The sequence below is a fragment of the Brassica napus genome, chromosome C9 (assembly GCF_020379485.1).
Source record: "Brassica napus cultivar Da-Ae chromosome C9, Da-Ae, whole genome shotgun sequence".
In the NCBI taxonomy this organism is placed as follows: domain Eukaryota; kingdom Viridiplantae; phylum Streptophyta; class Magnoliopsida; order Brassicales; family Brassicaceae; genus Brassica; species Brassica napus.
In genome coordinates this window covers 17003424-17027459 of record NC_063452.1, presented here as the reverse complement: position 1 = coordinate 17027459, position 24036 = coordinate 17003424, and the positions used below count along the sequence as shown (strand labels likewise).

At 38.3% G+C, this 24036-nt stretch overlaps 3 protein-coding genes, 1 long non-coding RNA gene and 1 other non-coding gene across 8 annotated transcripts in view; 1 reads left to right on the top strand and 4 right to left on the bottom strand.

The window, feature by feature from the left end:
- LOC125593466 (E3 ubiquitin-protein ligase UPL1-like) overlaps positions 1-19658 on the bottom strand; it is a 33788-nt gene extending 14130 nt beyond the window's left edge. Inside the window, exon 1 of the mRNA XM_048770126.1 lies at positions 19536-19658. The gene's annotated coding sequence lies outside the window, so the exon portion shown is untranslated. The remainder of the gene's footprint in view (positions 1-19535) is intronic.
- Positions 459-5532, bottom strand: LOC106355161 (kinesin-like protein KIN-7N). Of its 2 annotated transcripts, XM_048770128.1 has the most exons (20): positions 5275-5532; positions 5024-5185; positions 4828-4917; positions 4625-4743; positions 4423-4536; positions 4249-4330; positions 4100-4167; positions 3959-4018; positions 3723-3865; positions 3544-3646; positions 3353-3433; positions 3161-3229; positions 3033-3092; positions 2783-2935; positions 2283-2567; positions 2133-2219; positions 1922-2005; positions 1633-1791; positions 1300-1548; positions 459-988 (listed from the first exon to the last, which is right to left on the bottom strand). In XM_048770128.1, exons 2-20 carry the CDS (start codon positions 5175-5177, stop codon positions 581-583), a joined length of 2568 nt encoding a protein of 855 aa, XP_048626085.1. In that variant the 5' UTR covers positions 5178-5185; positions 5275-5532; the 3' UTR covers positions 459-580. The 2 variants fall into 2 exon arrangements, with proteins under 2 accessions (XP_048626085.1, XP_048626086.1); XM_048770129.1 differs by lacking the exons at positions 2133-2219; positions 5275-5532 and having other exon boundaries at positions 5024-5235.
- On the bottom strand, positions 7318-19658 carry LOC106358005 (E3 ubiquitin-protein ligase UPL1). The gene is made up of 16 exons (XM_048770127.1): positions 19408-19658; positions 19173-19268; positions 18889-19095; positions 12607-18802; positions 11413-12470; positions 11043-11333; positions 10762-10966; positions 10398-10672; positions 10006-10304; positions 8791-9895; positions 8557-8703; positions 8387-8467; positions 8073-8298; positions 7845-7984; positions 7647-7753; positions 7318-7550 (listed from the first exon to the last, which is right to left on the bottom strand). Exons 1-16 carry the CDS (start codon positions 19504-19506, stop codon positions 7448-7450), a joined length of 10635 nt encoding a protein of 3544 aa, XP_048626084.1. The 5' UTR covers positions 19507-19658; the 3' UTR covers positions 7318-7447.
- A 233-nt stretch (positions 19659-19891) lies between these two features.
- On the top strand, positions 19892-21447 carry LOC106358006. Of its 3 annotated transcripts, none has more exons than XR_001272381.3 (4): positions 19892-20205; positions 20344-20631; positions 20740-20800; positions 21005-21447. It is a non-coding gene; the product is annotated as an uncharacterized LOC106358006 (long non-coding RNA). The 3 variants fall into 3 exon arrangements; XR_001272380.3 differs by having other exon boundaries at positions 20962-21447; XR_002660129.2 differs by having other exon boundaries at positions 20329-20631.
- TRNAS-AGA lies at positions 19896-19977 on the bottom strand. The gene has a single exon. It is a non-coding gene; the product is annotated as a tRNA-Ser (tRNA).
- Positions 21448-24036: the final 2589 nt, after the last annotated feature.

Here is a 24036-nt window from a genome sequence, read left to right as displayed (position 1 = left end):
ATTTAATTATATATGTAATAGTTACTGACTTTTAATTATTCAATATATATTTAGTATTCCATATTCGTCATCGTTAGGTCACTAGATTTCTCTCCGTAGATATAGACTAGTTTTCCGATATACCATTGGATTATCATTGCCGCGACTCCAATTACAGTACTCCTAGTTCTGAAATTTTTCACCATGCCGATATTCGTAGTCACACCTCTTAGGAACCAGTTTAGGACAAAGGCAAACGTACCAATGGTCTCCGCAAACCCTTGGCATATAAATGTCACAGACAAAGATATGTTGAAACCGTACTCGTGGATTATTATTGCCGCGACTCCAATTACAGTACTCCTAGTTTAAAAAAAAAAAAATGCTACCGAATTAAAGAAAAAAACATGTAAAAGAAAAAATTGATTCATGTTTTCCGTGTTGAACAATCGACTATCGTTTTAAATGTCTCATTATAGTACTATCAAAGCCGAACTTTAGTTTTAGATAATATTGGAGTACCAGTAATGAGTTGTTACATAAATAACACATGAGCTAGTTGTAACAATGGCATAAACTTTAACACAAACAGCTGTTTCTGCTACTTCAATTTCGGATTCTGCGTTGTTAGTTTCTGCATTTTGGATTTGATTTCATTGTGAAAAGACATAAGAGACTTCTGCCTGCTAGAGAAGGCAAAGCTGATTTGCTTAATCTCTTCCTCCATCTCTTTCCTTCTCTTCACTTCCACATTAAGATCTTTCAAAGCATTCTCTTTATCAGATGCAATCACTCTCAACCTCTGAGTTGATTGAGAGACTGCTACATCTAATGAATCTCTTTCTTCCTTCAGGAATTGTACTTCCTTTTCCAGCCTCTCATGGCTCTCTCTTGAAGCTTTTAGAAGCAGTTTATCCAAAGACAACTCTTTCTCCAGCTCGTTATATCTTTCCTTGACTATGCTGAGCTCAGACTTCAGCTTCTCCTCCATTGCACCCGCTTCTTGTCCCTTAAAAATTCACATTCAAAACCTGTCTTAGATATAGTAATCTGACCACAAGATCTAATCAACTAAACAAGAATCAGTTCCTGCTTTTCCCATTGAAACATTGGTATACAGAGATTCAAGTGAAGCTCCAATGAGATGTAAATGTACAAGAAACAGGAAAATATATAAGTTATGATCCAAACCCTTAAGAAATGTATGCAGAGGTTTCACTGGACTAAGTCCTAACAAGAGAGACAAAAGTATAAAAGCAAAACGAAAGAAACAATAAGCAAAATTGATCCGTATCTTGATGATTGTGACAAGGAATCTACCTTGTCGTGGGAGTTAAGAATTTCATCTTTTGCTTGTGCGTCTAACAGCAGGCTTGAGGCTGTGTTCTTCAGACTAACACGAAGTGTTTCCCATTGATCATATAAAGGATGATCTATGATGCTACCCGCTTTCTGACCATCCAATATCATTGAGAATTGTGATTCTAGAGTTGAAAGAAGGCTTGTTGTGATTCCAGTTACACCAAAGAATAGCTTTGCTGTCGGAGATTCTTTCTCAGCCATTAAGGTCTGACAAAATGCAAGACAAAAGACTTTAAACTCAATTTTCCTTTTAGTGATGATCATTCACATAAGAAAAGGTAAGCTGTTCACCTTCATTGTGACTATCACGTCCTTGTATACATCCTTGCAATTAGCAACCGACTCAGATAACAGTTTTGGAATTTCTTTCATGTGAAGCGTTCCTTCTTTGAGCTCAGATATCTCTCCCAAAAGTTTGTTGTTCAGTACTACTTGTTCGCTGAATTTTACCTGAGAATGCATAGTTGATGCATAAACAATCAGCTGGTATCATTCATTTAATTTTTAACAGAATATTCATTTTATGGCTAAAGGCTAAAGCATATTCACTTGAACAACCAATAAAGCCAATATGTCTAACCTGCAGGCTGTCCTTTTCACTGGTCAGCAACTCAATCTGACTTTTGAGATCTTCCACCACTTTCTGATTTTCACGCGAGCATTCCTAAAACAAAGTTAACGAAAAATTATGGCCAGCTTAGGAACGTGTTTTGGATAATGTATGCGTATTCGGTATTCATCTATATGAAGTTTCAAAATTTAGTAATTCTCAGTATACATGAGCTAGATACCAGCCAGTATTGATGCACCAGAGTGTTTGTGTGCATGCTGATATGAAAAGGGGAGCGAATAAAGAGACCATATGCATCCACGTGTCTCTATTCATTGCAACTCTGTTACTATTGGAAGATAACATGGGTCAAGTATTTGTATCTACTAACCGTGGTTGCAGCAATTAATGGAGTGGGTTGCCTTTTAATTGCAGGTGTAAACTGGAGTTGATCAAGGTCTGGGACAAAACCCTTGTTTAGTTTTGTCCAAGTGTCTTCATCGGCCACGTCCCCCAGTGAATCAACCATTGGACTAAAATCAGATAGTCCTGAGTACTTCGACCGAGCAACCACAAAGGAAGGTTCAGCTGATTCGAAGCAAGGAGTCCCAGGAAAACCGCTGCTATCATTGACATTGCATCGCCCAACTTGAGTCCTTCTTAAACTAATAAAGTCCTGCCAATAGAGATGTTACATTAACAAAAGCTTTACATAACCAAACTACATGAGTCCAACATATTAGCATAAAAGCAATAATTAACTTCTCTAACACAATCAATAAGAAGTTAGGAGTTTGCAAATTAAAGCCTGTTTCTCAGAAAAAAATGTCTGGGTGTTATGGTTGAGGCATTATTCAGAAAATCTATCTGAGCCAATGAATGCATATGTACCTCTGACTGGTTCTTCTTAAAGTCTGAATTAGTGACAAGATTGTTTAAGTTCTCAATTTTTAACTGTTGCTCCTTGATGCATTGCTCCTGCTCCTTCTGTTTTCCTCTCTCTTCTTCCAGTTGTGTTTTTAGCCTTTCACATTCTAACTCATACTGGAAATCAAACAAAAGGGTAGATGTTTAGTATACTGTGTCTGCTCAATGTTCTATAGAATACATACACAAGAGAAAAATGCAAAAAAAAAACTACCTTAAGCATCTGATTGCTTAACTTTAATATCTCTTGTTCCAACACCTCAGCATGGGATCCCTACAAAATTTAGTAATGTTAGTGTCGTCCCCATGCCTAGATGTATTTGAAATAAATGTTGACTATACCTGAAGCTTCATCCTTAGTTCTTCTATCTCTAATTTTTGGCGTTTCAACAAAGCAGCATCAGTCAAGATCTGAAGCATTGAAACACTGTCAGATATTCAATAAAGAAGAAGAAGAAAAACAAATCAACAGGACACAAAGAAGAAAGTGAGTTAAATCTCTCCCAAGAATCTTGCGCTCATTGACATGCTGACCTCATTGATTTGAGCACAGTTGGTGATGCGTTTGGCTCTGCTTGCAAATTGGAGAGTTCCTTTTGATTCCTCAATATGATGCTACACACATGAGCATTCAACTATTACTCATTAATTGACTAATCTTTCGTGTGCATGATTAACAAAAGCCAGGAAAATGCAAAACCTGACAAAAAGAAAACTTCTTTTACCTCTTCTGGTGCGATAGTGCATATAATGCAAGTCTTGGCATTACCACCAAGTGCAGGCTGAAGAATTCTAGTTAGCTTACTGTCTCGGTAAGGAATATGTGCTCTATAATCAAGAATGTAAGAAATGAGCTGAGCTGTATCGTTGGTACGTGTAGCTAAATGAAAGGGTAAGAAAGTACCTTAGCTTTGAACTTTCACTTAGCTTATTGATAACATTACCAAGAATCATTAAGCTCTTATTAATGTACTTCCCTTCTGTCAAGCGCACTCCACCAGCACCGGTTTTAGCAATACGCTCAGATCCAGCCAGGTCAACCAAATTCTAGATTCCATTAAAAGAACACCAGTAAGAGAATTATCATTTAAATGTAGCCTCCACAAGAAACTTTTGGAAGATGGTAAAATTATCACTCACCAAGACTGAGACACGGATAGCATCCGTAGAAGAGTTTTCTTTTCCCCTGCTCTCAATCACCTATCCCACCAGAGAGATCAGATCAGAATAATCACTTACAAAACAGTAGAAGTTTCCGTACATAGATTTGAAAACCCTTACCATTCTGAAGATGGTATGGGACCTGCTACTATGAACGTTCATGTTTGTCTCGCCAAAGTGCCTATTAACTGTTAATTAAAGAAGACCATGTCAATACACATTATTATGCATAATCAAAATACTTCTTAGCTTAGCTTTGGCTTAAAAACCTTCTCCAGAGTCTAAAAGCTTTAGAATCTGTTCAGCGTCACTAACAATCTCTTCCTTAAGACCAGCAACAAACACTCCACGCTGCACATCAAAGACAAGCAAACCGGTTTAGTAACACTTGAGCAAAACTAAATGATGTAACATCACTTGTGTAGACGTTCCATCAAACCAACCTCCAAATGTTCATGAATTTGCAGTCTCTGGTTCTCAACAGCTAAAAGATCATTAATTTCTTCATTATAAATCTCCATGTACGAAACCCGGATGAGAAACTCACGGTCCGATATCTAAAGATCATCAACACACACACAAGTTAAAAACTGAACTCTTTAGTTATAAAACCTCACCGAATCATTCAATTGATCTTAGACCTACCATTTGTATTCTATCAAACACATCTCTGACAGATCTTCGAATAATCCCTGGATCAGTCTCAGAACCCGTCATTGTAAACGTCTTTCCACTACTAGTTTGCCCATAAGCAAACGCAGTACCTGAACAAAACCATACATCAAGAAAGTGAACTAAAAATTAACCTCGCGTTTTTTGTTATTAAGGTTAGGATCAGATCTGAATACCGTTAAAACCCTCGACGGCGGCATGAATGATATCCTTGGTAAGAAGTTCGTAGACGCATGCGTTCGTAGACCTTTCGTCGAACACATGGTCTGCAAAAGAACAAACACCACAGAGATTATAAAGATGAGATTTTGAAGGTACCCAGATACGTAGAAATGGAAACCCAGAATAAATGGATTGAGAAAGATTTGGTACCGAAAGCGTAAGAAGCGGTTGAGATTGGGGTGTCGAGTGACTTGTGAAGAGAGATGCGATTGTCTTCGACTTTCCAGAGAGAAGATCCGTTCTCCGATGATGATGATTCCGGCGTCGGCGGCCTCACCCTGACTGCTACACAGATCTTCTCCATCTTGTTACCTAATACGAAAATGTCGTTTGAATTTGAATCCCCAAACCAAGATCCTTTAATCATTTGAATGCAATTCAAATTACTATAATATCCTCACCCTTTTTTGGTAACAATATCTTCTTTTTGAGTATTTTTATATTCGATCAATTTTCATTAAAAAAAAAATATTACATGCTCTATATATATTCGATCAATCTAGACACAGCGAATAAAATTCATCTGATCATTTTTGGGTCTAACCATGCTATCAAATCAAAACCAAATAAAAAACAGAACCAAAACTGATTCTGAACTTCTTTTGTAAAAAAAAGACGAAAACGAACGCAGTAGAAGGAGAGAAGAAAACCCCAGAAAAAGGGAGAGAGAGAGAGAGAGATCGATTGTGCTTAATGTAACCCATATATTAGAGTTTGGGCTTAAATTAATTGTATAGTGAGAGACCGTCACAAGTCACAGACAGCATTTTGCCGTGCCGGAGTGGTTATGGGGCTTAACTAGAAATTACGTGCCATTTTAGTTTTAATTATTTTCCCCCTTTTTCAAAGAATAAGTCTGAATAACATTATGTAGGATTTGTTTAAATAATAATATATAAACATGGACAATAACAAATCCTTTTTCAACTTTTTCTTCCATTAATAGGTAAGTACAAGAAGATTGTTTAAAACACTCAGGATATTACATAATTCTGACGACCAATCATGGCCTTCTTAGCAAGTTGATCTACATATCGAGTACAATTTCTGCTTATATAAAAGAAAGTGAAATTATTATCCTTTGATAGCTCGTAGATGTCCTGAAGTACAGGTGTTGCCTCAATTATATCGAGCTTCTTGCCTTCTGCTGCTGATTGCTGCAATTTCCTAAGAAAAGCACTCTTCATGTAGGATAACTGATCAACTGTTGAACTGCTGATAAAAGAGTTGTGGTTTGCTATCAATGGTGAGTTTATAGGAATGAATGCATAGTTTCCTTAGATATGAGAAATGTCTTCTTTACTGAATAAGGACCATCCAATGCCACACATATCAGTTGGTCTTTTCCAGGAAGTATCCACAAGACTGTTACAAAGTTCCAGGGAGTAATACCTCATGGATGGAATTGGTTTGTAGGCATGAGCAGCTAGGATTTGCTGGTTATTTTGAGTTACCGCCTCTGTCCACACCTTCTGATCCAAGCAAGCTGCATTGCTTGTTACTCATTTTCCAAATTTTCCACCCAAGGAACAAAGGAAAGTTGTTTGTCCGTTTTTTTTGTTCAGTTAAAAGCTAGGAGCCCTTGCACAATGTTGAAAATGCATAAAGAATTCAAACATTTTATTTTCTATAGTTTATAAATACATAATTGTTTAAAAAATTAAAGAATTCAAACATTTTATAGTTCTCCACAATTAATTAATATAAATTTTTTTGTGTGGTTCTTCGGCAACTTGTATTACTTGATTATATAATTACTTTTTAGACCTAGTTCGAGTAAAGAAAAAAAATTATCATCCAATTAGATTACCTAAGCAAAAGTTGGTTAAATGATATCATTAATATCTGAACACATTTAGGTTGTATACCGTTTCATTTTTCGTTTTTGGTTCGAGATTGTATCATTTTCTATTTGTTGGTTCGAAGATGCTCTGTTTCCGTTCAAGGTGGTCATGATATTGCAAAAAGTATCACCAGATCATCAGTTTCAGTCATATGTAGTAGCTGTGGGAGGTATGTGTTGGCCTCGTCCATTTCTTCTTGGGGTCTATTGCTTCTTGGGGTCCATCTTGGCACCACTTTTCCTAAGTAAAAAAGTGGGTGTTTGAATCTCTGCTGCATAGCTTCTTGGTCACATTTAATCGGTGTGTTGATTTCGACCACTCAGTTTTTTTCTTGCAACTTTTATTTGGGATGCTTATTTGAGTTATTTATATCATTTATCGGTGGATTATTGTATTTCATCAAGGAAACACTATGTTGTCTTTTTGAACCTGAAATTTTCAGTGTTAAAAAACAACAACTAGTTGACAAAAAAAAAAAACAACTAATGTTTGGATTGTCAACTAAACAAAACAGCTTGCTTAATGAAGAGCATCCAATAAAGGGTGGAAGTGCTTTCTAATAGAGAAGTGGTTATTTCTCTGCAAACTAAGGGATAAAAATAACTATTGAACATACTCTTTTAAACGGACGTTAGAGTAGAGAGTGAGAATTACAGAAAATCATTCGTTTAGCCCAAAAGGCATATGTATACAATGAAATAGCAAGAAAAAAAGGACGCTGGTTTTTGTTTTAACCAAATCCGAATCCTTCGCTTGCTTCATGGATTGCAAGCAGCAGCCTCTCCTGCAGATGCTCCTTAGACGGGTACTCTGGCAGATCTAACTGATTGAAACTGCAAACAAAACAGTTTTGCATATATATTAATATTTGTGGTCATCCATCATTCATCAGAGAATAGTTTCATTGGAGGGGATTGAGATTTTTTTACCAGGTATGAGCAGACGGCAAGTGATCAGCGCTTCCATATGCCTTGTGGATCTGAAACTTCTGTGCCCCTGAAATTCCTTGAAGGGAACTAAATCCTTCCAGAGGTACCTTGTGTTGTTGAGTTCAAAACGTCAGTTTCCCACTTTGAAAAAAAAAAAAATCTTATCTTAATGAAACAAACCAAACATGTTTTCTTTACCTTAGAGGTTCCAGTCACAAACTGTAATAGACGGGCTTTGTCTTCTTTGCTCAATCCCTGAACAACCTCCCAGAACCACTGGATAACAGGGGATCCAGGACTATACCCAGAATATTCAGTATTCGCCCTCAGGTTATCCACTGATACATAATAACCCAACAAAAAAAAGGTCAGAGGCAATAAAATTCTTGGCACAGGAGGATTATGATATATATAACTACTACTTACAGTCGATATCAGGAAGACCACTTATTAATAACTCCAGTTCCTTGTCGTTAAAAATCGATATTAGATCTTTAAGGATAAGTTCACTAAACCCTTCCAGGAATGCATTTATCTGAGGACGAATGGCTGTGGTTAATCGATGCTCGGCGATTAGGTCTACATATTCATGCTTATTCTCCTCAGTAACTTTAATGTTCCGCCCTCCAGGGATCAGTTCATGGTCGGTCACCTGCAATTGTTTTTTTTTTAATGTTCGTTCAAACAAATTTCATTTCAAAGACACAGTTAAAAAAGGCTGAACAAGTTATAGTTGTTACCTCCGTTTTTTCATACAGTATTAGCTTTTCCTCATCAGCATCAACGCTAAAAGTGAGATCTAGGACATCGCTAATATCATTCTGCATTTTAGAAAAAACAACAGATGAGTAACAAATGCTTTGGACCAAAGAAACAAACAAACAAAGGTGTATCTACAGTATATATATACCTCCAGCATCCATTTCAGGGCTTTATAGTAATCGGGATCTATAGCTTCAATATCATGGTACGTGACCTTAACTCCCAAGATATGCTTGTAAAAAGAGCGAGTGAAATGGACGTCAAGTAGTTGACCATCAAACAGAGCTTTTCCAACCTGTGCAGGCGGGATAGATAGAATTTAGGAAGGAATTAACGCAGCTACTTACTTAGGTAAAAAGAAAAAAAAGAAAAAGGAGCTTACCACCCGGCCAACGAATTTGAAGTAGGAGAGGTGCTCTGTCTGGTAAACAGAGTTTGGATTCGGTTGGAAAGTCGAGTCATTGCCAACGGTTGTGAACAGAAGAGCTCCTTTGTCAAAAATAACCCTTGACAACAGCTGATACCATTCCCTGGTAAGCCCACCAGCATCAATACCTTCTTCTCCTTGGAAGTGAACAGTCAATCTACCTTTCAGTTCTTGTGTTGACCTCATTCGCAATTGGTTGTATGAATCTTCAAGAATGTAGGCTCTTCTCACTGAGATTCTCAAAGGGCTATGGTGATGGTCATGCTGGTGTTTTATCTTTGATCTGAAGTATGCACGTTTGTTATCAAATTCAATAAAACGTGGAACCTTGAGCATTAGCGAAAAGGACTTCTCAAGCAGGGCAGGATTTTGTCGGATGAAAGCATTAAGAAGTTTCCTGTGCCTTTCAGAAAACTTGATAAAAGAACCGTATTTCTCATCCACCTTGGAGCTGCTGCTTGGTCCTGGACCCTTGGGCTGCTCCTCAGCATCAGAAGAAGCCATGGGAACCGAGATATCACAAGACTGTGATGATGGATGCAATTTCTCACAGGTAACAAAAAACGACTCTACATAAGGCAACATGTTTTGGGCACCAGCAGGAAGTGACTGGCTTACTCCAGCTCCCCTTGTTGTTGCTGAACTCATCGAGGTTGTTGGAGACGTCGTAGTAACAGAAGCAGAATCAGAATGCCCCTCAATTTTGCATATGCAATTGCTCAACTCCAGCCACAGAGGTTCCAAAGCTAAATTGATGTTCGATAGCTGAGAAAACACAGCAACATGCTCTTCGGAATTCTTCTCTTTTGTGATTAACAACGAATCAACGAGGGAGCTTAATGCCTGCAAAACCCTCAACACTCCTGATCCATCTGATGACGTGGTACTTAGAAGCGTTTTTACGGCTTCACCGAACATGTGAAGTTCACTGATCGCTGATCTTGTCAGACTCTGTATTGCGTTTGCAAGCTCTGTGATAAACAAATGACAATGGCTTGGAGCCATGGCCACAAGTTTTTTCAGCACCTCCGCTACAAGGGTGTATGCATTATCTGACAAACTGAATCAACAACACAACAATTAGTAAGGCTAGTTGTAGAACTTACAGAATTTAAGCATTAACTGACAGATAGAAAGTAGGAGGTGTTCACATATAAGCATCTGACATACCCTTCACGTGCAAGTAATGAACAAAGCAGACACAGCTCTGACTGGGGAAGATTAAGCAACACAGTATGAACATCACATCCACTCTCTGCTCTGTTGGACGAACTTCCAGATGAGACAATTGGCTTGGTCACTGTACCAGCAGGTACAGTGCCAGATACCATATCGTGGTTTTCTGAATTGTTTTCAACTTCTAATGCTTGATGCGTTGATTGCTGCTCGCTGGCAGACCCATCTGATCCGTCAGCTGACTCAGACTTTCGTTCAGCGTTGTCAATGATGACCTCCAGTAAGTTCAGCAGCTGGAACAAATGATGAGAAAATACATACAAACCCGAGTTAATTTTCATAACAGTAAACAAAGCCAAAGCATAGCACCGAACGAAAAGGAGTACCTGTTCAAGATGAGCCACACTTCTCAAATAAAGGGGCTGATTCAGGAGGCTTAGAAGCAACGCAAAGGCTACAGATTCGGGTTCCTGCTGCGTTCTGCTCATGTGATCATCACTTACTACAACAGCTTTTCCACGTGCCTTGTCTGAGGGTACTGAACCTTGAAGGGAAGGCAGGGAAAGCCTGGATTGAAGCAGAATCTTTGCTACGTATATATGATTTCGTGCCAAATATGTCAAAGTCTCAAGGACACGCCGAGACACTAGAGGAGGAACCCCTGCAAATAGAATTACAACTATTATCTACAGAACTTGGTTATTATAAACACATTCCCAGTCAGAATCCAATGTATTAATAGATGCATACCATCAAAGTGCTGAGGACGTGAATATGTTACATTGCTTTGACAAGCATAAAGACGATAAGGTGGTTCGGAAACACTCGAGTAGTTAACAGGCTTCCTTGTGTCGAGCATCAGCATATCCATGAATGTATTAACCAAGGAAAACCTTGTTTCGCCATGAGAACATAAATTCAGCAAAAGCCTCTGCAGAGGACCCTTGTAAAGAGGCTGCAGACCAAAGATATATAAATGAATTGTCCAAGTGATGTCAGTTAAATATCTAAGTAATGCATTAGGTAACTACCTGAACTATCCGAAGAACACGAATCATTGCTTGGAGTGCCTCAGTGTTAACTAGGGGAGCTCCAGCGGCCTCTATAACCTTTGCAGCAGACCTACGAGAAGCAATCCCCTCATTTCCAGATATGACACCTTCACCTCGCCTGGATGCCTCCCCTCTACGATGTCTTGGATGCATACCAAAAAGTGCACGGTTATGGTATCGATGAGCAAACCTTTCACGCAACATGTTTGCTTCCGCAACCAGTGCAGGTGTTAAATTTGCAAGAACGGCATCATCTGACGTCAGCAACACCTGATAACAAAAGTAATATTAGATGAATAAACTTCAACTCAACTCATGGTCATGCCGTTAAAAGGCAACAACTCAATACCTCTTCTCGCAACTCCGAAGGAAACGTTGCAATTATTGAAACGGTGTCCATCTCGACAGGCTGACCTTCAAGTTCATGAGACTGATGAACCCGTTGTGCTTGTTGCTGTGCCAGAACTTCAGCTCGTATATCAGCAGGAAGTGCAGCAAGAAACTCCGGATCAATATCTCCAGAATTCTGCTGTTCATTGCTAGAAGGTTCTGGCGCTTGACCTTGCTGAGCTGAAAGGACTTCAGCTCGCAGTCCCTCAGGTAGGGCATCTAAAAATGCAGGATCAATAGAACTAGAAGCAACATTCCTGTTAACTGGTTGCTCCTCTGGTGGATTATCCTGCTCAGCCTCGTGACCGGAGTTCTCAGGAACCTCAGTTACACTATAAAGAGAAGCTTCTCGCCCAGTTGAAGATGGCGCAAGTGACAAATTTGCTCTTCTTGAGCGTATAGCTGGCTGTACATCATGCCTTTCTCCACCATAATCATGTCCATCAGCACTTCCGATCTCAACATCCAAACTCCTAAGGCTTTCACCCAAGGTTGCCCCACTCCCACCGCTTTCTTGACTCACCGCTTCAACATCCCGAACAGTTGAATCATTTGGATCATATTGCATTTCGACTGACTGAGACCGCGAGCTTGAGACAGAATCAGTAGCAGGGGCTCGTGTATCCGGGGTAGCAGATGCAACTGGCGAAACGATAGAGGGAGCAGACACATTGGCACCTCCATTATCAGTGGCGTTTTCATCTGGAATTTCAGGTCTGACAGTTGCCTCCTGTGGCTGCCCACTCTCGGCCTGTGACTGGGGTTCCAAAGGTGATGGATTCTGATCATCAGAAGGATTATCAGAGCCGGGACGTCTCAACTGAGATACAAGCAAATCTTCAAGGCCTTGTGGTACGGTAGAAGCGCCAGATCCAACAATTTGCTGGCTGTCATCAGCCCATAAATTCAAACGATGCCCCTGCCGGCCATTCCTCAAAGATCGGAATATAGCATCCAGCCGTGACGAAGAACTACCGTTGGAATCCCTACCTCCAACAGTATGATCATGTGTGCTTTCTACAAAGAGAAGAAAACGGTCGATTAACAAATTATTCCTTTAGAAAGATCAACACAAACAAAATGTAATCTAGTAGCAAACCCAAATAAAACATAACATAAAGGGAAATGAACACAAGTAAAAACAAAAGAGTACCTGTTTGACTTTGCGACGCTGGAAGTGATGAAGATCCCGATAAAAGAGGATGCTGTGAAGGAGTAGCACCATCCCCAGTTCTGCCAAGAAGGCTGTAAATAGAAGTTGTTCGTCCTTGACGTCTCGAGCCAAACACTTCAACAGGCATTACATGAAGTGTTTCATCGGAAAATCTATGATCTCTAAGAACCTCCAAATGATCAAGAACGTTTAGCCCATTGAATCCATCTTCAAACCTGAGAATTACCCGATCTTCATCATCTTCGTCCTCTTCATCCTCTTCATCAAGATTTTCCTGCACGTGGGTATGCATCTCAAACTCTATACCCATCGACCCAATCCCGTTTTCCAACCCCCTAGCATCCTCAGGCTCTTCTTGCATATAATCATCCCCACCTGCGGCAAATTCTTCATCCAAGTCTTGATCATGCTCCATGTCATCTGTTACATCTTCTGAACCAACAAAAGTGTGGGAACCGCCAAAATTCTCCGCATGATCAGCTGTCATGGAATCATGATTCGACCGCAGCAAAATTCCCCCTGCTTCAGAAGCATCAGCAGTAGTATCTCCTCTTCCTGATTGAATTTGATCAGATGACTTGTTCGCATTTTCATTCTTCGAGTTCGAATCAGCAGAATGGGCATGCTCCTTAGTCACCAACTCCAAAACTTTTATGATTCCTGTTACAGTTTTGGGAGATTCTACGTTGTCCAAGTCCAACACTTCAAGAGTACGAGTAAGAGACTTAACCAATCCAACATCAACAAAAGTATTCGAAGCTTCTGAAGATATATGTGATCCAGTAGGTGACCGAGCAGAGAGCATATCACTCAACAAATCTATCAAAATGTGTATTTCATTAGCTGGAGGTCTAAGCCCATTGGAGGTACCTATGAAGTCATTGAAGATACTGCTAATGTCAGAAAATATCCTCTTCCTTGCTTCAGCTGATCTAACAGATGCACCCACTAAAAACTGATTAGCCCTACTTGCCAGCTTTTGCCGCCAATCACTCTCAGATTTCTTTTCCTTCTTCACCCGTGAGTATGGAATAAACTTGTGAAGAATATGATGAAATATTCCACCAACTTGACCACCCTTCTGTTGAGGACCTCTAAGACTTTTAATTTCAGCATCTCTTCGAAGTATTATATGGATTGACGAAGAATACATTAACAGCATCTCACTCAAAAGCTTCAGAATGAAAACAATTTTAGCCAATGAAGCTGACATGTCCTGTGAAATAGCTTTCTTTTCTTCAGGTGTGGTAGCAACCGCTTTGCCTTTTCCCTTAGTAGAGGCGTGATCAATATCCATGTCTGCTGAAGTAGAATCACCTTCAACCATGTCATCTTTTGGAGGAACGAAATTACAGAGAGAATCCAGAAGCAGCTCAACAACACCAATGAACGACTGAGGAGGTTTCCGGTAAACTTTAGCCTTGGTGCTCCCAGGGGGAGTGGTAGTTGCAACTTCATTAGAAGTCTGAGATTTCTCTTTGTCAGCTCTGTCCTTATCCTTATCCTTATCCTTCTCTTTGTCTTTTGATTTCTCTTTTTCTTTGACTAACACGATGTAAGGTCTTTCACCAACCATCTCTACTTGGCATATAGAACGAGCGGCCTGGATAAAAGTGACTGGATCCCGAGCAATTACAGAATTCACATGCAACAAAAAATTGCGTGGAGAGATTCTCTGATTTGAGTGCCTGTTGGAAAGTGTTGCAAGTGCATGTTTTATCTCAGATTCCATGACTTGCTGAAGCGTTTGGGGATCTTCAAGAACATGACGGATGATACTAGCAGCAACTGAGTCAAACCCTGGAAAAAGACTATTACTTGGCAGAGAAAGCAGTCCTTGCACACCTCCAAAATCAAGAAAGCAGACAGCAACAGAATGCTTCCTTGTCAATGTAGAACACAGTTGTAAAACAGCATGCATAGTTTCAGAAGGAAGCTGATTCCGGATACATGTACAAGCAATCTCAATCAACTTCTTCTGATCGTCAGCATCAACAAGCTGTGAAGAGCCAAAAACAGATTGCAGCTTGTCTTGTTTGCTCTCATCAATGGCCAGAGATGTCTCACCTTTTTGCAACTCCTCTATAAGCTCAGTATTTAATTTCTGGTCCACTTGTAGCAGCCTATCAATGGCAAGAAACCCTGTCGTCACCCACTTTGGAACATTAAACTTTTCCTTATCAATACTACCAGAATCCCACTTTGAGAGTACATCGCACACAAGTCTTACAGTACCCGCCTTCAGCGCAACTTCGCGGGAACCTGCGTCTTCATGGAGAATCAAAGCAAGAACATGCAACAGAGCAGAGAGCAGATTGTTCTTTGTGTCATCGAAGACAGGACAACAATCCTTAATCCGGCTAAGAATGCAACATATACCACCAGATCGGTGTTCTCCATTGTTTTCTGAGCAAATCAATACAAGCAAGTCTCTAACGGGAAAAGCAAGGGGTTCTTTCATCTGCAAAAGCTTCGTACATGTTGCTATAAGCTCTTCAACTGGTGGCAGCGAGACTATTTCTGCTTCAATCTGTTCTCGAGTTTCATCTACAACATTCTCCTTTGTATCTGATTCAGAATTTCCAAGGGACATTGCAAGAGCACGAGAAAGCTCATCGTCCTCTTGGATTTCTTCTGGGTGGGAAAACAGCCATTCCATGGCAAACTCAACGCTGTTAGATCCAACCTGTCTCAAAGCTTCTTCGGCTCTGGATCTAGAGAACCCCATCTCCACAATTGTTGAAATGGTTGTTTCACTGGGAGGTGGACCTGTTACACGAGCGCTACCACTGCCACCTAAGCTTTTCAGTTCAACTCCAGAATACACATGTTTGATGATGGAAATGAGGGCAGTGACGAAATCATAACTACATTCCGTAAATAGTGGATGAGTCCACACCGGAAGTACAGCTTTCAACACAATGGACTGCAGGATCTTCACAAATGTCTCAGCATCTTGTGGAAATGGAATATTCCCATTTTCTACTGGTTGAACGAGCAAGCGTTTTGTGAATGGTGATAAGATAAACGATGACGTAACCAAATGGTCCATGAGCTTCCCGTAGCCAGCCAGCGGACCATATATCCAGGCATGATCTGTGTCTTCCTTTTCATCCTGCTTTCCTTTAACATCATCAGTCTCCATCGGAGATGAGTAGCTCCTATTAATTGAAAATAAAAGCTGGCTAGTAGCATCAAATGTTGTCAAAACCGTCTGAATCACCCCCCGGCCATAAAAGCAATTTATCAGAACAGGATTACACGAATCAGGCCTGTCAAGAAGGACAGCATCGATGAAGTCAACAACCTTGCCAAGGTAGAGACATTTAGTTGACCTTGATGCCTCGGCTGCAATCTCATGGCCTTCAAAATTCAAGTGATCAAGGGATATTGAAGCAAAACTTGAGGCAACTAACTTAGAAGACGGAGATACATTTACTGTATCTTCTCTCCTACGAAATTGGAGCAGCATTGCCTTCCCTAACTCTTGGAATATGTATGTGATGTGGAAGGACAATGACTTCACCATGTCACAGCATGATGTATAATAGGATCCCTCTCTTTCAAGCTCTCTGTTACCAGAAGCCTCTGATGAGCTAGAGGGACCATCACTGATTGGTCGTGGTTGAAATCCAGTCGATGCACGTCCAAGATCACGGTAAAGATTTGTTAAATCAAAGAATTGCGATTCTGCGCTCCATCCTGACGTTCTCCTCTGAAATAATGGATCCAGAAACTGTCTAAAAGAACTGAACCTTCGTCCTTCCGTTCCATTTGAAGACAGCTCTGTTTGCTCTGACTCGGGAGAAGTATTTGGACTTTCCAGCGTTCCACTCTCGTAAACTGCTATATGCCATAGAATTTCACGGTGCAAATGGCCTATATTCTCCAGAACATCCTTGCTTCCATTTGCAAACTCCGAAAGCAATGCAGTCATCCAACGGTTATCCTTTGATGCAGCTAGAAACAGAAGAAACTCCACAAGGAAAAGAGAAGAAAAAATTCCACAGCTTGGAGAAAGTTTTCGATCAAGTAAGAATGTCCCCGAGAGATCTTGCAGTCCTCCTAAAGCTTTCTTCACCTGATCACGAAGAGAAGAGCAAAAGGCCCGAGCAAGAGAAGCAGAGTGATGCTGCGTAAAACCCTTAAAAACAATGGTGCTGTGCAAGGCAATAGACACCCCTTCAGAAGACTGAGCAATGCTAGGTCGCAAGAGAAGCTTAAGTAACGCCTCAATGCCAGACTTCTCCACAAAGAGACGAGAAGTCTCAGCATTCTCCATTGTTCTGTGGAGCAGAATTATCAGATGAAAGATGCAGAGTTGAACAAACTGCTCATGACTGACGCCATTTATGTTCTTCACATCTGAATCCATTTCCATTGCAGTACTTACAGAGGATGATGAAGAACCACTCTCTCCAAAGCATGCAATATTATCCACAATTTCAATGATTGTTTCAACACCGGTGGCTCTTAGAGAAGAGACATGACGCAAAAGCTCTTCCACGGCATTTGTAAACGGAACGATGGCCTCATTCATAGCTAGAACATACTTCTTGGAAGTAAAGACATCAACAAGGAAGCGCAGTGCCGAAGTTTCTTTTACTGTCTCCAAACCTTTGCTATTAAGAGATATTGCACCCAGGCCATTTGGAATGCATGCAATAGCCTTGGAAGAAGGAAGTACTCCTGATACAACTGAAGACAGAAATGCTTCAGGGAGGCCCATTTCAAACAGGGAAGTAAGAGATGTGGGGTCTTTGTGGATTAAATCACTCATAACCGTCACAGCTGAGTAATAGATATCGCCACCAAATTTATCTGCATTCCTGTATATCAAAGACAAAGTGGCAGGCAACGTGCTCTCCTGAGAACTTTGAGACCTATTCGCATTTCCAGGAGTATACGTAGAAGAACCAAGAGACTTCAAAAGAACCTTGATGAGTCTCTTTCGAGAGAGCAACTGATCACCATTTAGTTCTAAAGATTCACCAACCACCATATCACTGTTGTTCTCTCCAGTCAACTTAAGAATGTGATGAACCTCTAACTCTAACCTCTGAGACAAAAGTTCTACTCCCCCAAGATCCCGGAGTAGAGGAACTGCAGAACTGCTATAATCCATGAGCTTCTGTAGTGCTTTAACGGCCAAATACACAAGATGCAGGTGACTCGGATCAGTATACTCCAAGAGAGGGAGAAATGTGGGAACCATGCCAGACCCCCTTATAGTGCTTCCAGATGACGATGATGAAACAATGTGAAGCAAATAAAACTGAAGTAGCGCCTCAACAAAAGCAATAGATGATGGATCACTAGAAATCTTCAGAGAGAGAACGGCTTTCTGAAGCACATTAAGCAGAATCATTCTGTTGCCTACGGCGAAACTGATGCTAGATCTGCTTAGAATCCTGGCTCGATCATGAGAGGCGGAGTATACAGCCAATTGAGCGCCCAATGCAAGCATGGCAAGAGTTCTAATGGTTCCGGGGATTGGTTCTTCAGATCTGACAATTCTTATTAATTCATTTGTATACTCAGGTTCGTTTGCAAAAAAGGATGCAAGTTCTTCTTGGGCATCACTTGACTGAACAAGTACAATAAACGCAAGTAGGCAGATCCTGCTATAACTCCGGCATATTCTGGAAGAACGAAAAGCATGAGCATACCTGACACGGGTCAGTAGAGAGAACCTGAGCTCCGGGGGAACATTGTAATGCTCTATACACTCCTTCATTAACACAAGATCATCCTCTTTCCGCAAGTGCAAATCAGGAATCTGTATCACCCTTGAAGAAGAAGAAGAAGAAGAAGTAGCACTACTACTACCATCATCTATTCTCTGGGCACTGTGTCCACGCAACTCAAAATAAACAGTAGAACCAATCCGAAAATCAGCTTCCTTGTGATTATTTTCCAAGTCGGAAGGAAAGATGCTCAGACCTTCTTCCTGGTTTCTCTCGTTAGCGACAACGCAGGAATACAAACCCAGACCCTCCTCTTTGCTACCCCAGCCCTGGGCAATAGAGAGAAGGAAGCTGTTTACGGAACCACATCCAATCAACTTTCCGCTCCTGTGGAGCTTAGATGAGCTGATTTTCACAAGCGCAGAAAGGGTTTCCAGGGCAGCAATGAGAACCTCTGGATCTGTGGAGGCAAGTAGGAGCTTAAAGTGCTGCAAAAAAACAAACAATGTAGGAAAGAGTTACTAATAAAGTTAAACGAGCTTTAAGATAGATATGGGAAACAGATGAGGCATACCTCTAAACCATCAAAGGAACTTTTGTTGGGACAATTTTCGAGAATGATCTGCATCACACGGAGAATTTGAAGAACAGAGTACTTGGGAAAGGGATCCGCATCTTCCAAAATGTGATCAGACAAGAGAAGGTCATTCCTAGTTGATATAAACGTCTTGAAGTACTTGTCAAAATGTAGAAAAAGAGGTCTCCAGTGATGGAAGTTGCCCTGGAATAACAATAATCAATCAATCAACAAAAAAGGATAATATGAGAAAGGCTTCTATGTATTATTATTATGGTTACCTTACTGTACTCCCAGCGAAAGCCAGAGAGAGGTATCGCAATATCAGAGAGTGGACTCTGGATTACTTTCTCAATAAACGATTTGATCTCCGGAGGCTACAACACATGACAATAATAAACCCTAATTAAGGCTAAAGCTTGTGACAGGATTTCAAAATCAAATTAAAAAGCCCTAATTGAATTCAATCAATATCAATTAAAAAAAACCCTAAAAATCGAATTTGAGACAACTCACAGGCTCAGCGTCGAGCCTAATAGAGGGGCCGATGGACCCTTCGCCGGAAAGAAGCTGCCGCAACCGTGACGGCATACTTGCGGATCTGCCAGTCGCCATCTACAAATAAAGGTTTGAGAGTGATCAATCTCAGAATCGTAACAGATCATAGGACCATGTAGAGATGCCTGTGTTCAGAGAGACGACAAGGAGAGAAAACCCCAGAAGAAAAAAAAGAGAGAGAGAGAGAGAAATGGAGAGCGAGAGACCGTACGGGCTTTTAACTAAAGTTTTCGGCGTAACATAATATATATATGAACTGATGTGAATTTAGCCAAATTCTTTTCCTATCGGAGTGGCTACTGAGCTAAAGCGGTATCGATACTTACCTTAGCACGCGGAGGTTCGATTCTTACGGTTCGCGTTGTAGTTATTAATATTTTTTTCACAAATCAAGGGAACTTTTAACATAAATAAATGGAACGTTAATAAAAACTCTTTGATAAAAACGTGAACGGCAGGATTCGAACCTGCGCGGGCAAAGCCCACATGATTTCTAGTCATGCCCGATAACCACTCCGGCACGTCAACTTCTTGTTGAACTTTTTCTAAATTATAAATATATTCTATAATAGAGCAAATAAAATTGGGCTTAGTGAAAGAGGATACAGACAGACACAACCTATCTTTCTTTGTAATGCTTCCCTTGATTCTTGACTTGACCAAATCTCTCTTCTCTCTCTCTCTCTCCACCGAATCTCACCGGCGATCTTCGCTTCCTCACCCACAAATCTGATTCCTCTCCAACACTCTTACCAGGTAAGCTCTCTCCAAATTCAAACCGTTCCAGCTCAACCTCAACATCATCAAGATTCAAACTTAGTTACTTTCTTTTGCAACCCTTGTGGTAAAAAAAATGTTGACTCGAGTGATTTGAAATAGTAACTTCATAAACAGATAAACTTTGAGCTTCTAGGGATCAGATTTTGATCTTGTTATGAGAAGGAAGAAGAATGGCGACTCAGGTTGATCCACCAAACGGAGTCAAGAATCAAGGGAAGCATTACTTCTCAATGTGGCAAACACTCTTCGAGATCGACACAGAATACGTCTCTATCACACCTATAGGCCGAGGAGCATCTGGTGTAGTCTGCTCATCTGTTAACACAGAGAGTGGCGATCAATAAGATCCACAATGTGTTTGAGATATGATGTTCTGACCACTGTCAATACTTCTGGTTTCAGGTATGATGTTCGGTTTTGCATTGTTGTCCTGTTGGTTTTGTCTTCTTTTTTTTTTTGAGCAACTCGTGTTGGTTTTGTCTTATTGCATTTTTGTTTTTTTTTGTGTAGTTACTTTGAGGGCTTAAGTATATTCATTCAGCCAACTTTCTCCATCGGGATTTGAAACCAGGTAACCCCCTTGTGAACGCAAACTGCGACTTAAAGATATGTGACTTTCAAAAAAAAAATATATGACTCAAAATTTAGCAAAACAAAAATAACGATATGTGACTTTGGTCTTCCACGCACCCTAAAGCTAACAGATACGTAGAATCGTTACCTTACTCACAGGGGATATCATTTTCACGTTTTTACCCGAATTCGCATGTTCTAGCATTGATCTGCTTCAGAAGATGCTCGTTCTTGACCCACCCATCTAAGAGGATTAGTGTCACGGAAGCGCTTCAGCATCCTTACTTGGCGCCTTTATATGACCCGAGTTCAAATCCTCCTGCTGAAGTTCCTATTGATCTTGATGTAGATGTAGATGAAGACGAGGATTTGGGGGCACTTTTGTGAAATCGGTTTTGAAATCTTAATGTAGTATCTTTGGAAATACTATATTTATACGTGTACACAAAATCTGTTGCATCTTGAAGTGTCTTAAATCTGTGTGCACCAGTAAAAGCTCAACATTCGTTGGGTCGTACATAGTATGTATTCCTCCTATAAAAAAAAGTAAATCGGGTTTTGAAGCTGCTATAAATACGAGTCTAAGGATTTGTAAGATATTCATTCACATAATAATAAGAAACCTTAAACGGGTATTTGCCTCAATACGTTCTTACTCTCTTTTGCTTTCTTCGAGTTAATTCATTTACTCAAAATTCAAATTAATAGTAAATGTTAATGGTTATGAAAAATGGTTATAGAATTCTATAGAATATTATAAAAATATAATTCATTTTACAAGATTTATAAAAGTCTTACAATATAATTATCAAGTAGTTATGAAACATGAAAAAGGTTAAGAATGTTCATAAACAAAATTTTGTAAAGTGGAAAAATAAAGTTTTAATCTAGTTTATAGAAAATGTATGTTTAAAAAAAAATAGTGGTATTCTGGAAACTATGCTAGTTCTCAAAGTTTTCCGTTCTATAGATTGTTTTATTATGGAAAAATGATTATCACCTACATGAATGATACACCACTACATGGTCAAATATCTGAACAAAAATAATATATTTATTATGTGTTAAATTGTTAACATCATCAACATCATTATTATAGTTAAATAATGTGTCGAACTTCTAATGACATATTTTAACATCTACTTTATTAAAATAGAATTACAAATAAAAAATAACCATGAGACTTACAACTTAATTACAACTAGGATAAGACATGCGCCTTGCGCAAGGTGAGTTTATTTGTATATATTATCGATAGTTTCTTTTATATATTTGATCATTTTATTTATATATATAATATTTTTTGTTGTTATTATATAATTTCTTTCCGATGGATCGGATCAATTTTTATTAAAAATAATGGAACAAAACTATAATTAATACATCATGGGTTGATCGGATTGAACATTAAACAAATTATGACATAAAAACCTTATTTTTTCCATCGAACACATTCTTGAAAAAGGTGAACAGTATTTTTTTCACAGTTGAATTATTTTGACTTTTATATTCCATATGGTTGAAAGCTTTCAAATCAACCATCAAATTGATACATGTCATTTTAATGTTTTTAGTCGTATACTTTAGGAAAACTTACATTTTTGTAATTTAAAGTCATTTTAAAAAATTCAAAATATAACATATAAGAAAAAATCTAACATACAAGAAAAATATAACATATAAGGTGTCCTCATTTTTGTATTTTAAAGTCGTTTAAAAAAATATATATAGCATATAAGGTTTCCTCATTTTTGTAATTTAAAGTCATTTTAAAAAATTCAAAATATAACATATAAGAAAAAATCTATTTTTTTTATTATATGGTTAATGTGATTGTTTATTTTTTTAATACTATAAAATTAAACAAAATGAAAAATGATGCAAACATTGTTATCAAATCTTTATTATTCATAATCATTAATTGCTTTATATATGTAAATCATATTAGATAATTTCGTAGCTTTTATTTATGGAAAGAAAACACAATTTTTATATTTTAGGTTAATATAATGTTCTCTAGTGGACATTAAACAAATTATGACATAAAAACCTTATGTTTTTCCTCGAACACATTCTTGAAAAAGTGAAAAGTATTGTTTTCACAGTTGAATTATTTTGACTTTTATCTTACATATGGTTTGGAAAGCTTTCAAATCAACCGTCGAACTGATACATGTCATTTTAATGTTTTTAGTCGTATACTTAAGGAAAACTTACATTTTTGTAATTTAAAGTCGTTTTAAAAAAACTTACATATAAGAAAAAATCTAACATATAAGAAAGATATAACATATAAGGTGTCCTCATTTTTGTATTTTAAAGTCGTTTTAAAAAAAATATAACATATAAGGTTTCCTCATTTTTGTAATTTAAAGTCATTTTAAAAAAATTAGAATATAATATACAAGAAAAAATCTAATTTTTTTTATTATATGGCTGATGTGATTGTTTATTTTTTTAATAATATAAATTTAAACAAAAATGAAGAAAGATGCAAAAATTGTTATCAAATCTTTATTATTCATAATCATTAATTGTCATATATATGTAAATCATATTAGGTAATTTTGTAGCTTTTATTTAAGGAAAGAATACACACTTCTTATATTTTAGGTTAATATAATGTTCTCTAGTGGATATTAAACAAATTATGACATAAAAACCTTATTTTTTCCATCGAACACATTCTTGAAAAAAGTGAACAGTATTGTTTCCACAGTTAAATTATTTTGACTTTTATCTTCCATATGGTTTTGAAAGTTTTCAAATCAACCATCGAATTGATGCATGTCATTTTAATGTTTTTAGTCGTATACTTAAGGAAAACTTACATTTTTGTAATTTAAAGTCGTTTTAAAAAAAATCAAAATATAACATATAAGAAAATTCTAACATATAAGAAAAATATAACATATAAGGTGTCATCATTTGTGTATTTTAAAGTCATTTTAAAAAATATATATAACATATAAGGTTTTTTCATTTTTGTAATTTAAAGTCATTTTTAAAAATTCAAAATATAACATATAAGAAAAAATCTAATTTTTTTATTATATGGCTAATGTGATTGTTTAATTTTTTTTAATAATATAAATTTAAACAAAAATGAAGAAGGATGCAAAATTATTTTCAAATCTTTATTATTCATAATCATTAATTGCCTTATATATGTAAATCATATTAGGTAATTTCGTAGCTTTTATTTAAGGAAAGAATACACACTTCATATATTTT

What these genes read in the sequence shown, in the direction of transcription:
- LOC106355161 (XM_048770128.1), bottom strand. Translation starts at nt 5,177, where the DNA reads ATGGAGAAGATCTGTGTAGCAGTCAGGGTGAGGCCGCCGACGCCGGAA. An exon ending in AAATTCATGAACATTTGGAG is followed by an intron (nt 4,331 to 4,422) that starts GTTGGTTTGATG and finishes TTTGATGTGCAG; the next exon opens with CGTGGAGTGTTTGTTGCTGG. An exon ending in ACTGTGCTCAAATCAATGAG is followed by an intron (nt 3,230 to 3,352) that starts GTCAGCATGTCA and finishes TCAATGCTTCAG; the next exon opens with ATCTTGACTGATGCTGCTTT.
- LOC106358005 (XM_048770127.1), bottom strand. Translation starts at nt 19,506, where the DNA reads ATGGCGACTGGCAGATCCGCAAGTATGCCGTCACGGTTGCGGCAGCTT. An exon ending in GTGTTCTTCGGATAGTTCAG is followed by an intron (nt 10,967 to 11,042) that starts GTAGTTACCTAA and finishes TTTGGTCTGCAG; the next exon opens with CCTCTTTACAAGGGTCCTCT. An exon ending in TCATTACTTGCACGTGAAGG is followed by an intron (nt 9,896 to 10,005) that starts GTATGTCAGATG and finishes TTGTTGATTCAG; the next exon opens with TTTGTCAGATAATGCATACA.